Source organism: Pyxicephalus adspersus, chromosome 2 (assembly GCF_032062135.1).
Source record: "Pyxicephalus adspersus chromosome 2, UCB_Pads_2.0, whole genome shotgun sequence".
Lineage (NCBI taxonomy): Eukaryota > Metazoa > Chordata > Amphibia > Anura > Pyxicephalidae > Pyxicephalus > Pyxicephalus adspersus.
The window spans coordinates 40,905,271-40,920,362 of NC_092859.1; the positions used below are offsets into that span (position 1 = coordinate 40,905,271).

Below are 15,092 nucleotides of genomic sequence, written 5' to 3' on the forward strand. Positions count from 1 at the left end.
CCAGAAAACTGACAAAACCTTATTTCCTCATAAGGCAGGAGTGATGAGCCCTGTGTGATAGTACAGATAGCACATCCAAACATCGTCCTTGTTGGAAGGTATACATTGTCTTTTTATTGTAAGCATTACAAACCAGGTCTCCTCAATGGTTTACCTAATTACAAAGACAACAAATTTCTGGCAGCACTCTGATCATAAAAAAACATGTGAAACCCAACATAATTAGAGCAAAGGCAGAATTAGAAGAATAGATAGAAAGTAGCTGCCAACAGAATCCAATCCCAACAGATTCAGGATGAAAAAGAAAGGCACCATCTGGCTAGCAGAATATGTACAACAACAGGCATTCCGTGTGGGATGTAGACAGTTACAGCAGGAAAAGTAAATAATGAAAGATTAGAGCCTAAAGGCGACCATTATAAAAATAAAGAAAGCATACTGAGTAGGTCTTATCCATTCATCATCAGGGGATCACTGTATTGGATTATTTAAAGCCAAATAGAAGTCACAGTAATAAATAAGCAGTAAGATATTATTTGCACAAACACTTTTTACCAAGTAATACCTCTACTATCCTTTTATTGCAGGTGTTCAGGGTAATTCAGTATATCATCATTTCTATACAGAAGTATATCATTTTTTTACATATTTAAACATTTACAGAATTAAGAAAATGTACAAAATAAAAATAAGAATAACTGTAATTAAATCAGCTCAATCAACTCCAAATGAATATAGGGAATCAAGTATATTGTAAGTAAAACTTTTCTTCTTTTTTAGAAGAATTTTGAAAAAAAGAAGGTTGGAATACCTGCCAGTTTTGTTTATCTCATTACAAAGTTTTTCCTCTACTTCTTGTCCTGTAGACAGAAAGATTATATCTTTCAAATGTGAAATAAATCCTTAGAAAGTTTTAAATTAGGGGTTGTTGCTATCATATATAACTCTTAAATTTTGTATTTGTACAAACTATGAAGACTATCTTCACCCAGCAGCATAAATATTTTTTTATGTTGCTACTTATCCCACGATAAGCATTTTCATGTGTAGCTGACAATGCAGTACAGAGTTAACACACTTTAAGGCTTTGCATTTCTGGATTTTAGTAGATGCACAACTGCTAATATGTTTAATTAAGTCACATAAGGCTGTGTACAAAAGCTAGATTCTCATCTAATGTTCGTACAGCTGTCCCCTGACATCATTTAGTGATTCATGGTGCCATATCACTAAACGACTGACAGAAACGACAGCTATTGTTTTTAAATAGGGACAACGCAGCGGCATGCCTCCTGCTCACTCTCCTTTCTTCTCTCTGGACAAAACAGATAGCTGTCTGTCTGTACAGTGCTTATTCCTTCCTGCTGCTGTCACTAGGGATGAGTGAGTGAAATTTTTAATTTCGATCACGCAGTGAATCGGGCCTTGTGATTCGCCATGAGGTTGTGTTCTCGCTGAATTCAGATTAACTCTCAATGTAGAAAGTCCATCGAGAGTTTGCCTGCAGTCACAGCTGACAACTTGCGGTCACAGCCGATTGGAGGCTTGCGAGTGCTCCCAATCAGCTGTGACTGCAGGCAAACTCTCAGCCCGTTGACCGTGGGAACTGAACTCAGATGAACTCTCAATGGAGTAACTCGATTAAGTGTTCGCCTGCAGTCATAGCTGATTGGAAGCACTCACGTGCCTCCAATCAGCTGTGACAGCGCTTCCCACTGTCACCGGGCTGTACTTATCAGCCCGGTGATCGTGGGAACTGTACCCAGATGTACCCAGATTGAGAGTTCATCTGGAGTTCACCTGCAGTCGCAGCTGATTGGAGGCACTCGGGTGCCTCCAATCAACTGTGAACGCAGGTTCCCATGCTCCCCAGGCTGTACTTATCAACCCAGGGAGCGTGGGAACCTGCACCCTGGACTTTAATGGAATTCTTCAATGGAAGTCTATTCAGTGCCTGTTTTGTTGACCTTAAACTTAGAGAGGACACAAAAAAGAACTAAAATCAAAATAGCAAACACTTTAAAACCCAATAGCAAACAACTGGAAATATTCTGATCAGGTAAAACCTATTTTTTTTAACCTGCAATAAACATACAGAAGTCATAAAGAATTTCACACACAAACTGATTTTTCCAAGGCTAGCAACAGCAGATGCATTCTCAAGGCTGACTGGCAGTAAAACATTGGTTTATCTTGTTCAGCTCAGCCAGTGGAATAAAGTGGTGTCTGGTTAACACCATCCTTTTGTATTTTCAAAGAAGAAAGTTAAATAACACTGGGGAACACATTTTTTGTTGAGTTAGATCCTACACTTGTTTTTTTTTTACTTTTTTTTGGGTGGTGAATCCAGAAATGACACTAGTTTTTTGCTATCACATCCAGTTTTTGTGATACAGGGTACCCCCCATTTTTGTCAAAAAACATACAAATTTTGCATACAATGAAAAAATAATGAAATAATAACTTGAATGTACTGTTTATTTAGGTTTCTTTTGTTCATACAAAGGATTTGTTACTCTGACATTTTTTTACAGTAAAACATTTTACACTTATAGCTTTTCCTGGAGTGTTCAAGACAATCCCGTCGGATGCTCCAACAATAGTCAGCCATCATATGTACATCCCATCTACCCTGATAGCGTCCTTCCATGACCGTCAAATCTTGGTGGAATCGTTCACCTTGCTCATCACTGACTGCATCAAGGTTTTCCAGGAAGTTAGAAAGATGGCTATGCAGAAAATGCACCTTGATGCTCATATTGCAACCAAGCATTTTGTAGCTCTCCAAGAATTTCTGGACAATTTCTGTGTAAATATTTGCTCATGTGTTTCCAAGAAAGTCCTTGACAAAGGCTTTGAAAGATAACCAAGCATTATTTTCAACTTCTTACATTGTCCTGATGAAATGTTCATCTTTGATGAGCTGCCAAATCTGTGGACCATCAAACACACCGGCCTTTATTTTTTCAAATGACAGGCTAGGAAATGCCAAAATGAGGTAACTGCTTTATCAGACCCAGTTTCAGAGGTAGGAATATAATACTCTTTCTACCAACAAGCTGCTCATGTAGAATGTTTGGATCAACTATTTTTAGAGCAGATCTTGGAGGCCAATTCCTTTCCACCCAATGCCTCTCCCAAGCTCTGCTGTCCCACATGCACAGATAACAGGGATACATGGTGTATCTGCGTTGTTGACCAAGAAGGAAGCATGCCATTTTAATGTCAACAGTGATGACCCAATTGTGTTGGTGATATTGCAACTCAATGACTCTCTTTATGTCTGTCTGCATATTCTTCGCAATGAGAAACTGAATGGCCAATTGAGACTGACTCAAATATATTGCCATTGTGAAGGAAGACACACTTTAGGCTCCTCTTTGAGCTATCGATAAATAGTCGCCATTCAGTTGAGTTATAGATTGGAATTCCCAATTCCTCGATTAGACCAGGTATTTTATGGCAATACACAATGCCACTGTCAGTTATAAAGTACTGCAGAAATGCAATTTCTCTGGTTCGAAAGTACAATATCTTTGTTCCTTTTTCAAGTAAGTTTTTCTCTCGCAGTCTTGATGCTAGGAGTTCTGAAACCTTCTTCAATAGTCCCAAATCACGTACCAAATCACTCAACTCATGCTGATAAAATCCCTTACAAACAGAGTCCTCTTCAATTTCAAACTCTCCATCATTGTTGTCACCTAATTCATCACCATAATCATGTTCTTCAAGAGAGGGTAGTGTATTGAAAACTGGCACTGAGATTTTATCTGAATGAGCCACTGGGCGTATACCCAATGATAGACTAGGATACTACATGTTACATTTATTTTTCTTGTTATATCCTGAAGTTATCACTATACAAAAGTAACAGTCACTGTAATGACGTGTTTCCTTTTTCCACATTGGTAAACCCTCGACACACTGTTTGCACACCCTATGAGGGGGCCAAGACTTATCTTGATCACCAAGTTTAACTTTGAAATATGCCAAATAGGCTTCCTCTACAAATGTGCAGATGTTCGCCCTTTGACTGGGAATGGTGAAACTGCCACAGATATATAAAAATGAATCAGGGTTGTTTAGACACTTACGACGAGAAACTGCAGAGCAATACATGATCTGAAAGACAGGAAATACGTGTACGTAGAGCAGCGCACACCCTCTGACCACACTGTCTTGTGTGTAAATGAATAGCCTATACAAATCGATGCTACAGTAATCGCATTAATATAAGCGGTAGAGAAAAAACCTGGCGTGATAGAAGAAAACTAACTGCACTTTCAGAATCAACATACCTATTTTAGTGCAAATAAGCTTAAAATTCAAGTAAAAAAATGTGTTCAAAATTGTTCCCCAGTTTATCTGTGTGATAGAAAGAGCTTCTGATGTTAACAGACAATTATGAGGCCTTTAACCTATCACCTTCTAAAGGAACACCTAAAGAATGTACATCAGATCACTAGAATGGAATGAAACTATTTAATTTATGACCAACTTATATTTAATTGAAACATTTGAAAAATCGAACAATACAACTGTAACATGAACAGACACTAGGAGTGTATTTAATAATTTTCGTCAGTAGATTCAATTATTTTTTCACTCATTTTATTCGTTTTCCCTGTCAGGTTCACTTTTACCCATTGCTCCAGTTTCCTTTGCTTCCTTCATTTATTCTTCCAAAATTTCTTTAAACTATTCCTCAAAAAAGCTAGGATTCACTCACCATATTTACTGTGAGATAACATTTACTGTGAGATAACATATTGTATTCAATAGGATAATCTTTTTTGTGGTTTGTTTAGGTTTAGGGAAAATTGTTTGAAAAATGCTCCTATTGGAACCCCTAAACCCAAACCTCCCCAGCAATTTTGGTGACAATACTATGTTCAGGAGCTTTACAATAAACATACAAGGTGGGCGGTTGGCAATAGCCTACATTTAAAAATCGTCAATTTCACATCTATATTTTAATGTTAATTTTGGACAAAATCATGTGTTTTACCATTTTTATATTTATTTGGGACATTGTCCCATGGGTCCCCAGCAACTGTGGGGACAATGTAACTAAAAAGCATTCAATTGACAGGGAACACGAATGGCATGGGAGGCCAGACACTGAAAGAGTCAACATGTACTATTGTTCACAAAATTTATGAATTCCAGCTCAGGTTTGGATTATAGATTGTTCATTATTCACATGCGATACAATATTGTTACTGATTCTTAACTTCCCTTTGTGTAACTTCCCCCCTTTTTTTTTCTTTTGTTTTTATTGTAATTTTTCTTTATGTACCTTAACCAAAAATTCTTAATAAACATACAATTTCAAAAAAAAATTTATGAATTCCAGATATTTGTTGTGAGCCTAAAGAGGACTATGCCACCAGTGAGACCATTATCAAATACCAGCACTTGATTGAAGGTACAGGAACACTGGACAGGAATTCTACAGCTAGGTTAGGAAAAAGACACTGCTCTAGAAGCCACATGGCCTAGTCACCTCCCTGTCAAAGCTGTATGAACACTTATGTTTGAGCTTTCTCTTTATAGGGTAAATTACAGTTCCTCAACCAGAGTTCCATGGAACTTTAGGATTTCTTCAAAGGTTGCTAGGAGTTTTTTGAGCAATTTGTGACTCTCAGGTCAGTTTAAGTGACACTATGATGCTATGATTATAGAAGGGGTTCCTTAAGACCTTAAAAGGGTCCCCCATGTTGGAAAAGTTGAGAAAAGATGGGTTAAATCAAGAAAGTATAACTTTCATTGTTTGCTTTCTTGTGGGCCTGAGTTCAATTCATGACAAACACTATGTCCTAAAGCTCAGTTTTTATGGCTTGGTGATAGAACACTGATATCATTTAAATTCCTTTTAGAGTTTTAATGGATTTCCAATTCTTTACCCGGCAGCTAGAGAGAACTGCGCGTATCTTCCATGTAACAGCATGACTATCGCTGTCTGAATTGACAGTCATAAAAAATGAGCTAAATGACATTAATTACATAATGATTCTTCTCTACAGGAGTGAGCGTCGATGTGCTCCCTGCAGGCAGCTTCAGCAGCAAAGTCTAAAAGTGGAAAGAATTAACTTAATCCTAGTCTGATTCTCTGAGATATTAAAGGCACAAAAACAGAAAAAAATTAGTGGGATTCTCCATGGGAATGTCAAAGAATAAATATGCTCTGATGCTGGCCAGAGATATTTTAGGACAGCCAGATGGGTCAGAATGATCTGAAAGCAGAAAGTTTTTTTTTAAATTGTGGATAAACATGTGAGCTAAGAGAGGGGTTATTTTCTTTGGAATTTAACAGGCCAAAATTTACATCAGCAATAGAATTACCCCAAGTAAACTGGCAGTATTCCTTTAAATGCAAAACTTTAATTCATTCACAAATCAATTCAGAAAAAAATATAATATTGTAGAGTATGGGGACACTGTTAGTTGCAGCTTAGGTGAAACACTGTAACAAGTTACTACTCAAAACATTTGAATATCAGGGTGGGAAAGTGACTAACATAAATAAACTGTTCCCTGCAAATGGAAAAAAAACTCTGCAGTAGTAAAGAGAAAGTGAAGATCCTTCAGATTTTGACATATTTGGTAGGCTCAGTTTTCCTGCTTACCCATCCAGTGATATACAATAGTTCCTCCAACCAACCCTACAACCCTAAAGGACACATACTTTTAACCTTAAAGGTATAGCAACACATCAGCCGCCCAAACATCCCTTTACTACTGGCAGCTGAAGGCTTCCAGTGTGTGTTTCTATGTTTCCATATCCTTCTGCACCTTTCCCTTTTTTGATAGTTTAAGTCTCAGAGGGTGCTGTTATTGCCTTTTTATCACAAAAATGTGCTAGGTTTGCCACAGATTTTCTTGCTTGCCATTATTTGCAAAGTAAAGAATTTAAGAAGTTGTTTTCAGATATATGCACTTAATAAAGTGGTGTTAATGTGACAGATCGGTGTGTTAATTCTAATATAATTTAGTTCATTTGACAGACATTTGCACAACAAAAAGTGGTGCGGTACTAATAATCTTATGGAAAAGGTATATGTTCACACGATGTGACATTTGAAAATACAGTGTAGCTGCGCTCATGAATGTCCATTATTTTATTTTAAACATTTTTTCCTTTTTAAAATGATAAATAATGAGGGTTTAGCCTTAGTTTAAAGCCAGGAAATGCATTGTCCTGCTTCACAGCAAGTGCATGTTTTGTTCTTCAAAGGCTGCATGTGGATGTTACAGTTTCAACCCTATACCATTAATAGATTTTGTATTAATCATACTGTATATTCTTGCAGTTAATAGAAATATACTTTTTCTGTACATGAATAGAAGCAGTATGAAATGGTCAAGCAGAGAATAAGCACAGCTATTAAACACAGTGAAATGTTTGATTTATTGTTCCTCGGTGCAGCCTGCAGGCAAGGTAATACACAATTGTAGATTCTTCTATAATATTAAGACACAATTGTGTTCCTTTATCAAAACGTCTGAAGGAAGTATTATTCCTAAATATGTGCTGCTCATACAAACAAATTACAATCTTTCCTTTTATTTTCCTGAACATCGGGTAAGGAAATGAAAGCTACAATGCGGTTTATTATTAATTATATAAATGGGTAATATGTTTACATACAAGTTAAATATTATGTTATAATATGGTACAAAAGTGGTACAAATGGTACGATTGTGCACGTTCACTTTTTAAAAATACAGGCCAGCAGTAGCTGATCACTCTATAGTCAACTGTGTGAACAGGACAGAGGGAGGAAAGGAGAGTTGTTCTAAATCAATATTTACAGTAGGTGATCATTTTACACTTTACAGCACAGGGTAAAGAACTGCAAAAACTACATCAGATTCTATATTCTGCTGGCTAAACTGGCGGAAGATGCACCCCCACCAACACAACCTTCTCATTGGTAGATAATTCGTACAGAGCACCTATTTGTGTGACTTCCAAGCTAAAAGGCTGGAAGAAAAGGGCAAAGTAATCTTCAATTTTCAAAGTGGCTTTAACTGACATTTTGAGCATCTGTGATAGGTTTTACACAGTTGGCACATTTTATCCAGTGACCAGCACTCTTCTTTGCAGCACAGGGGTGCCAGTCCTAGGTCTGAATCTCAGTCAGGACCCTATATGCAAGCTGTGTGTGTGGGTTTGCACCAGGCACACTGGTTTCCTTCCAACACATGCAGTTACATTAACTGGACTCAATGTATGGCCCTGGAAGTTAGTAAAATATGACTATGGTAGATTGCAATCCCCCCTGAAGGACAGTTAGTGACATGACTGCAGACCTTGAAAAGTAATGTATAATATGCTGGTGCTATATAAATACAAGGTAATTATAATATTAGGTAAAATGTTGCTTGTTAATATATGACTCTGAATGTGCTATCCAGTGTGCTTTAGCTAATGTTCTATATTTACCAAGGTAAATTAAATAAGAAATAATGCCTTGTACAATCCCAATAAATGTTACAGGAAATAAACAGTCACTGCTTTCTGTTTAGTGAAAAGGATTAATATAGAGGTATTTAGGTTTTTCTTTTGTTACACACCTCTTAAGGTCCTCAAATGAGAGATTGTGTACCCTTCTCCATCATTGGGGTAGTCAATAATGTGGTTGGAGTGTTGTGTATTGCACACAATAGAAACATAGTAGTTTTAGGTGTTTAAGTCTTTTCCTGTGTCCAGAATGTAAAATCTATTAGATCCCTATTTCCTTCTGGTTGGTTCTTAATTCTGGCACCCTATATATTTTGTCATTTACAAAAATCTAAAACAATAAATTAAGTAAAAACATGCCCTGTAAAATCTAATAGCTGGTACATGAGTAGTTCTGCAGCCTATTTTGTGCTTGGCCTAATAATTTTCTAAATCCCCAAAACACTGAAAACACAGGTACAATATTCCTAAATACCAAAATTACACTGTTCCAATGGGCGAACATTGTGATAGGAGAGGTGAATACAGAATACAGAGAAAGCACTTCATTTCAGAATATACCCATAAAATACACAAAAAAGTTACCTAAAATTCTGTTCTAACCTGCTTTAGCCACTTGATCAACTGGAACTCCTAGCTCCTGCGACATGTAACCCAACACAGAGAAGATAGCAAACCCTGCTAGAATACTGGTAAAAGCATTCCCAAGAGTAACGATAAACGTGTCCCTGCAATAAAAAAAAAGAACAGCTGAACAAAAACTAGTACAAAGACAAAAACGATTACTTTAATTCAGAAAGAAGAAAAAATCCTAAATGACAAGGAGCTTTTTCTTAGACAGAAGGAGGCCAAAACATTAATTTATACTTAATTCCAGTTACTTTTTTTTTTTATTATTATTTTTATTAAAAGATATCAAGGTACATACAGAGAAAAGAAAATAAAGTGATCATAACATACAGTTCAAAAAAAGAACATACAGCAAGGTTAGGTTCTAACAATACATATCTTCAAGCTTGTGGCTTAACAGATAACCGCATAGGAATACAAACATTGTAACCAACCAGTTGTGCTGTATCAGTAGCAGGAACCATGATATCTTAAGGTTGTAAAAAAACATTTTTATAGGAAAATAAAAATAAAAGAACAAACAAATTAACTAATTAAAAAAAAAGGAGTTAAGAATAAAAAAAAAAAGAAAGGGAAAAAGGGAGGAAGGAAGGGTTTAAAGTGGGCATTGCATTGACCCAGAATCAATCACATCTCTGAAACAGTGGCAGAATGCAATTAGGCATCCATCCCAGTATACTTAGGTATCTGGGGGAGGGGGGTGGTCGTAACAAATGGCAATATTCCTCAGTAGTGATAAAGTGGATCCAGTGGTACCAGGTCTGTGCGAATTTTTCCGCTTTCTTAGCGTCAGTGGACCAGTTAGCTTTTTAACTAAATTTGTTTCTTTGGAGTCAATTTATTCATTTTTTTTACTCCAGATTCACCTACCCCTCAAAAGTACAACCTTTTTTTTTACATAGGATTTAATTAAAACTACACGAATTGCAAGTAAAAGTTAATTCACACATTTTTTTAAATCCCAAAAAATGTGTAAATTTGGGTAAAAGTTGACTTCAAATTTAATCCCGGATTTATACCTAAACTGTACCTCTAGGCAAAGCTTTTTGCTTTCCAATTTTGGATAGAATGGGGGAAGGGTCCTATTTTATAATGTTTGTGCTCCATTTGGGCAGATTTATTCTCTATTTGTACTTGTGACCATTGTTATCATGAATAATTTAAAAGGAAATTCAAATGGAGTGTCTGGTCCTGGAGAGAATTGTGTAACAAGGGAGTTACACTTCTTTAACTTCATGTTGCACCTCTGAAACTGGAAGTGAAGGAAAATTTCCAGAATGATACATAGTTAGAAAAAAAAGCACCTGTCAGGGGTTTTAACCCTTAACTACTCTCCCCACAATTTAAAAAATAAATACACTTTAAACTTAACTTCAAGAACACAAGTACATTTATCATTTTCCAAGGCTAGTGATTTATGCGGTGAAAAACTACACTGGCTCGTTAGAGGCACAACTGAATACATTACAGGCGTCCTCAGAGGATTTAGTAAAAAATACACTGTTAACTCTGACACATTCTGGTCTAGTTCTCATGGGGTAAGTAATTCATTATTTGCTGCATTCTTTATATCTGAAATATCTGAAATGCAGGCTGAGCATATGTACAAATAAAACAGCTTTACCCACCTGTAAATGTTTTGATGGAAAGTGTTGTATGATGCAAAAGTTAGTAGACCACCAAATCCAACTCCGAGGGAATAAAAGATCTGAAGTGCAGCTTCAATCCATACCTATAATTATACAAAACAAAGCAGAGGATCCAAGCTATATGTAAAAGAGTCATCAGTTACATGTCTGTGTGAATACATTCTTGATATCTGAAACATAATATATAGCAAAAATAAATCATTAAAATGCCATCTTAAAGTTGCGGTCCAGTTAATTTAATTAGGCTGAAGTTTGATGAAGCCATCAGTTTCCTGATTAGACTGCCATACTGTTATGTTTGAGCAAGGTGTAGTTGCAGGGGGTGATATGAATCAAACATTTAAACTGCACAGATAAATAAAGGATTTACATCTTATCCAATTTAAGGAAGTAAATACCAATTTGCTCGGTATTGCTGGACAGTGCAGAAACAAGGGTGATACCTTCCTTCTGACATTGATAAATTACTTAGCATGCATACACCTAATTAGAAAAAAAGACCATTAGGCTTAAAATACTATTTACACCTGAAGTTATTGAAAAGATTAAAAAAAGAAATTCAAGATAACACGCCTATGGTACTGAATATATTTTTATATATTAAAGCTGATTTAGTAAAGCTCTATATTGGCTGGAGGGAATACAATTTCATTAGTGAAGCTGGATGATCCAGCAAACCTGGAATGGTTCTGGTCCAGGATTCAGATGACTTTGAAGAAGTCCATTCCAGGTTTGCTGAATCATTCAGGTTTAACACTTTAATAAATCAGATCCATAGTATTTGCTGTGTAAGATTTTTTTGTTATACAGGATACAAGGTCAGGGTAAAGGAGCATTGCAAAAAGTTACTGACAATATTATACTATTGGACACATTTAGATCTGCCTGTCTGCAGTTCTAAACCTTCCCCACTTTTCTAAAAATGTGCTGTTGTCTCTGTTCAAGTTGGAGAGATTTAATATCACTTTCGGCGTTGAAAGGAAATCTCTCCAATATGAACAGAAGCTGAAATAAAAACCTGTCAGTGGCCATATTCATCCCTAATAACAAAACTTTTAATCTGGATTGAAAAACGCCCAAAGTCTACCCTGGGTACACAGTATAAAGTGGAAGATGTCACTGTAAGTAAACACACCTAAGTTATTGATCAGTCGTTTACCTTTGAAGTCAGTAAGTGTTCAAATTGCGGTGTCAAGTAAAACTTAATCCCGATCCAGGCTCCTTCCAATGTAACCCCTCGAACTAGCAGCATAATGAGTATTAGGTAAGGGAATGTAGCGGTGAAATACACAACCTAAATGCACAAAGATGGAGAGTGAGCTTCCATAACCAATTTACATGGGAACTATAGTTTATACATACATACTCTCCTTTTTACCATAACTAAAGGTGGGGGTGTTCTGTAGTGCATGGAGAGATGGAAACAATGCTAACTGATAGCAACACACACACAAAAATTGTTATCTTACAATGTTTCTGACATGACCAAATTTTTTTATCAAAGGATATAACAAAATGCTTTCAATAAAATGAGGACAAGACTAAACATACCAATATAGAGAACTTGAGTTTTAAGGTTTACATACATATTTTATTAGATATTTTAACAGCTAATCTGGTTTAAAAATATTCTGGATTAACCACACTTCTGGTTTTGCAATATGTCTGGTACTGTGTGATGCTGCAATATTATTCAGCTCCTTTGTGACTATAGAACCCAATAACGAGAAAAGGACCAATGGATGGAACCAGACATCCAATGATTTAAAAATTATGTCTGCTGCAGAATATTTTCTGCTAGTTTAGCTCTTCTAAATAAAGATTGGAAGTATAGACAACTGGGCAAGTAGGTACAGTGTTAGCCATTTTCTTTAACGGAAACCATTTTTTTAAGTGTAAAATGTATTATTGTTCTCTGTGTCCCTATCTGTGTAATCTGGACACTGTGCTTCTCCAGGAGACTTCAAAGTAAGTGAAAGAAAATCAAGTAAAACCCTTTGCCAGTTTTTAAAGCAGGTATCCCTATTGAATTTTTTTCCTTCTGCTTCTGATACATTACTAGATGTAATATTTCAGATTTATGTAGATTTAAAGCCATGGATAGAATAAAAAAGACTAAAACACCTTTGGGTAAATTCACCTTGATAATTTTTTTACATATTTTCAACAGAAATGAAGGGGAAATCCCTCTAAAGTAAAAGTAAAGCTGTCACCCCACTCATCCTGTTCTAATGACAATGGTCATCTGAACTAACCAGAAAGAATGAATGAATGAACCTCACAGAGGTACTAATTTTTCTTTATAACAACAAATGTTTTGGCTTCAACTAGTACACAGAACAAAAAAACATTTTGTTCCCTCGCTATGTCCAAATGAGAAAAAAAAATTAAATGGAGTTCCACTTTAATCCTTGCCAAAAGCTAACAAATGCTTGTTGCCTCCAACTTGGTTGTAGGTTTCATTGCTGAAATACCTCACCAGCAGTACCCTATACAGATACCAGATTTTAATACACTCTGAAAGAAATCGTTATTAAGGAATTTATACCTTGCCAGAAGACTTCACTCCCTTTAGGATGCATAGATAAACAATAACCCAGGCCAGGAGAAGACACAGACATAGGTTCCATCGGATCTGTCCCGGATCCCCAATTCCAGAACTCCCTTGGATGTGAAGAACGTAGCGACTTCAGTGGAAACATAGACCGTAGGAATCACAATATAAAATGAACAATCAGATATTATTGATAGTAATTAGTTACTTTTAGTATTATCTTTAATCCAAGTTACACATGATATCTCCCTATTGTTTCATTTATGTTCTCAGTAGCCATGAAGGTAACAAAGAACACCGTAGGTTAAGGACACTCACCTCCAGTACTCCTCGCTGGGGCTAACAGTGCTACTGATGTTTATTGGTAGTGCAGAGTTGCTGGACCGAATCACATGGTGGTCCAGGCAGAGCTCAGTGTTCCACCAGTTGCCACAATGCTTCCAGGGTAAGTTGGTGGTCAGAGAGGCAAAGAGGTAGAATAACACGTAGGCTATAATCATGTTGTAGTAGATGGCTACTAGGGCAACAATAAGGAGCATGCCCATTCCAACACCTACCAAGCACAAAGACACAAAGACAAGGAGAAGTTACAATAAATTCAAAAGAAGTAGAGATTAGATCTGATCTGTAATTTTACCATTACTATGCAAATGATTTGTGTCATTTTTAATTGACATAATGAAAGAAATGTTCTGTGCATACACTGAATATTCTGCTTAAGCAAGAAAGTCATTCTCAAAGTAATACTAGCAATATTAGTAAAAAGTTAGTGGCTTGTAAAAGGCAATCTGTTCTGAAAAAGAAAATACACAAAGCTCATATTACTGCCCTTCTTTTAAGAATACTGGTTCCCTGGATGTCTCCTAGCACTATTTGAGTCTCTAACCTGGAACAAAGCTGCATATTAGAAAGTCAGAATTACTGATTTGCATACAATCTGAATCCGCATAAAAGTCCGGTAATTAGCATTTTTAAAGTTAGGCTAGGTACACACGTGCAATAATTGTCGTTAGAAAACAAATGACTAACGACAGATCAACGATTATGCACGATTATTTTGAATGATCGTATTGTGCACAATTCTGTACATGCTAAAATCTTATGATCGTTCAAATAAAATCCACCAATAATGTACACAGGCTAGATTCGATCGTTTGATGCAGGAAGTGACATGTAAAGGAGAAAGCGTACTGCAAAACCATCCACGATCACTGAATGACTACACAAAATAGATTGCGATCAATTGTCGCCCTATCAGATCCGACAAGACAGTCATTTGTTTCCAGCCACAATCCTAGTTCATCGGTGTCGTTGGCCAGTTGTTGTGCACTTTTTTTGTTAACAGTTATCGGTCGAACGGTCATTAGTCGTTTGTTTCAAATGATAATTATTGCACGTGTGTACGTAGCCTTGGGATCAAGCTTTATACTTATTACAGGTTTTCTTTATTATAAATGACGGAGGTGAAAAGGTTAGCACTTCTAACCTGCAAAATTAAAACTACTGCACGATGTTTATATGCCTTAACTCCAGCTAAATACACAGATGGAATACAGACATGATCATACCTGCTATCATACCTGCCAAAAGATTTGTATTTTTGTCCATTGATTCATATCATTTCAACAGCAGTGCCACACAGCACAGCCACAATGGAGACCTTTCTAATACCTTCCTGCAGGTGGGTTTACAAGTTAAAAAAGGATCAGCAGACTGGCACTTTAGCTAATTTATCTTTCACTCTTCTCTCTCCTTCTATCACCATCTTTCTTGACAAAACATGGGCCTGCAA

The 15,092-nt window shown here is 36.4% G+C and overlaps 1 protein-coding gene across 1 annotated transcript in view; it reads right to left on the reverse strand.

Annotated features, from left to right (window-relative positions):
* SLC6A7 (solute carrier family 6 member 7) overlaps nucleotides 1-15,092 on the reverse strand; it is a 62,486-nt gene that overhangs the window by 21,920 nt on the left and 25,474 nt on the right. Inside the window, exons 4-8 of the mRNA XM_072400561.1 lie at nucleotides 13,619-13,853; nucleotides 13,295-13,433; nucleotides 11,906-12,040; nucleotides 10,726-10,829; nucleotides 9,071-9,195 (exon numbers count right to left, since the gene is read on the reverse strand). Of these exons, the coding sequence (XP_072256662.1) occupies nucleotides 9,071-9,195; nucleotides 10,726-10,829; nucleotides 11,906-12,040; nucleotides 13,295-13,433; nucleotides 13,619-13,853 (738 nt within the window). The remainder of the gene's footprint in view (nucleotides 1-9,070; nucleotides 9,196-10,725; nucleotides 10,830-11,905; nucleotides 12,041-13,294; nucleotides 13,434-13,618; nucleotides 13,854-15,092) is intronic.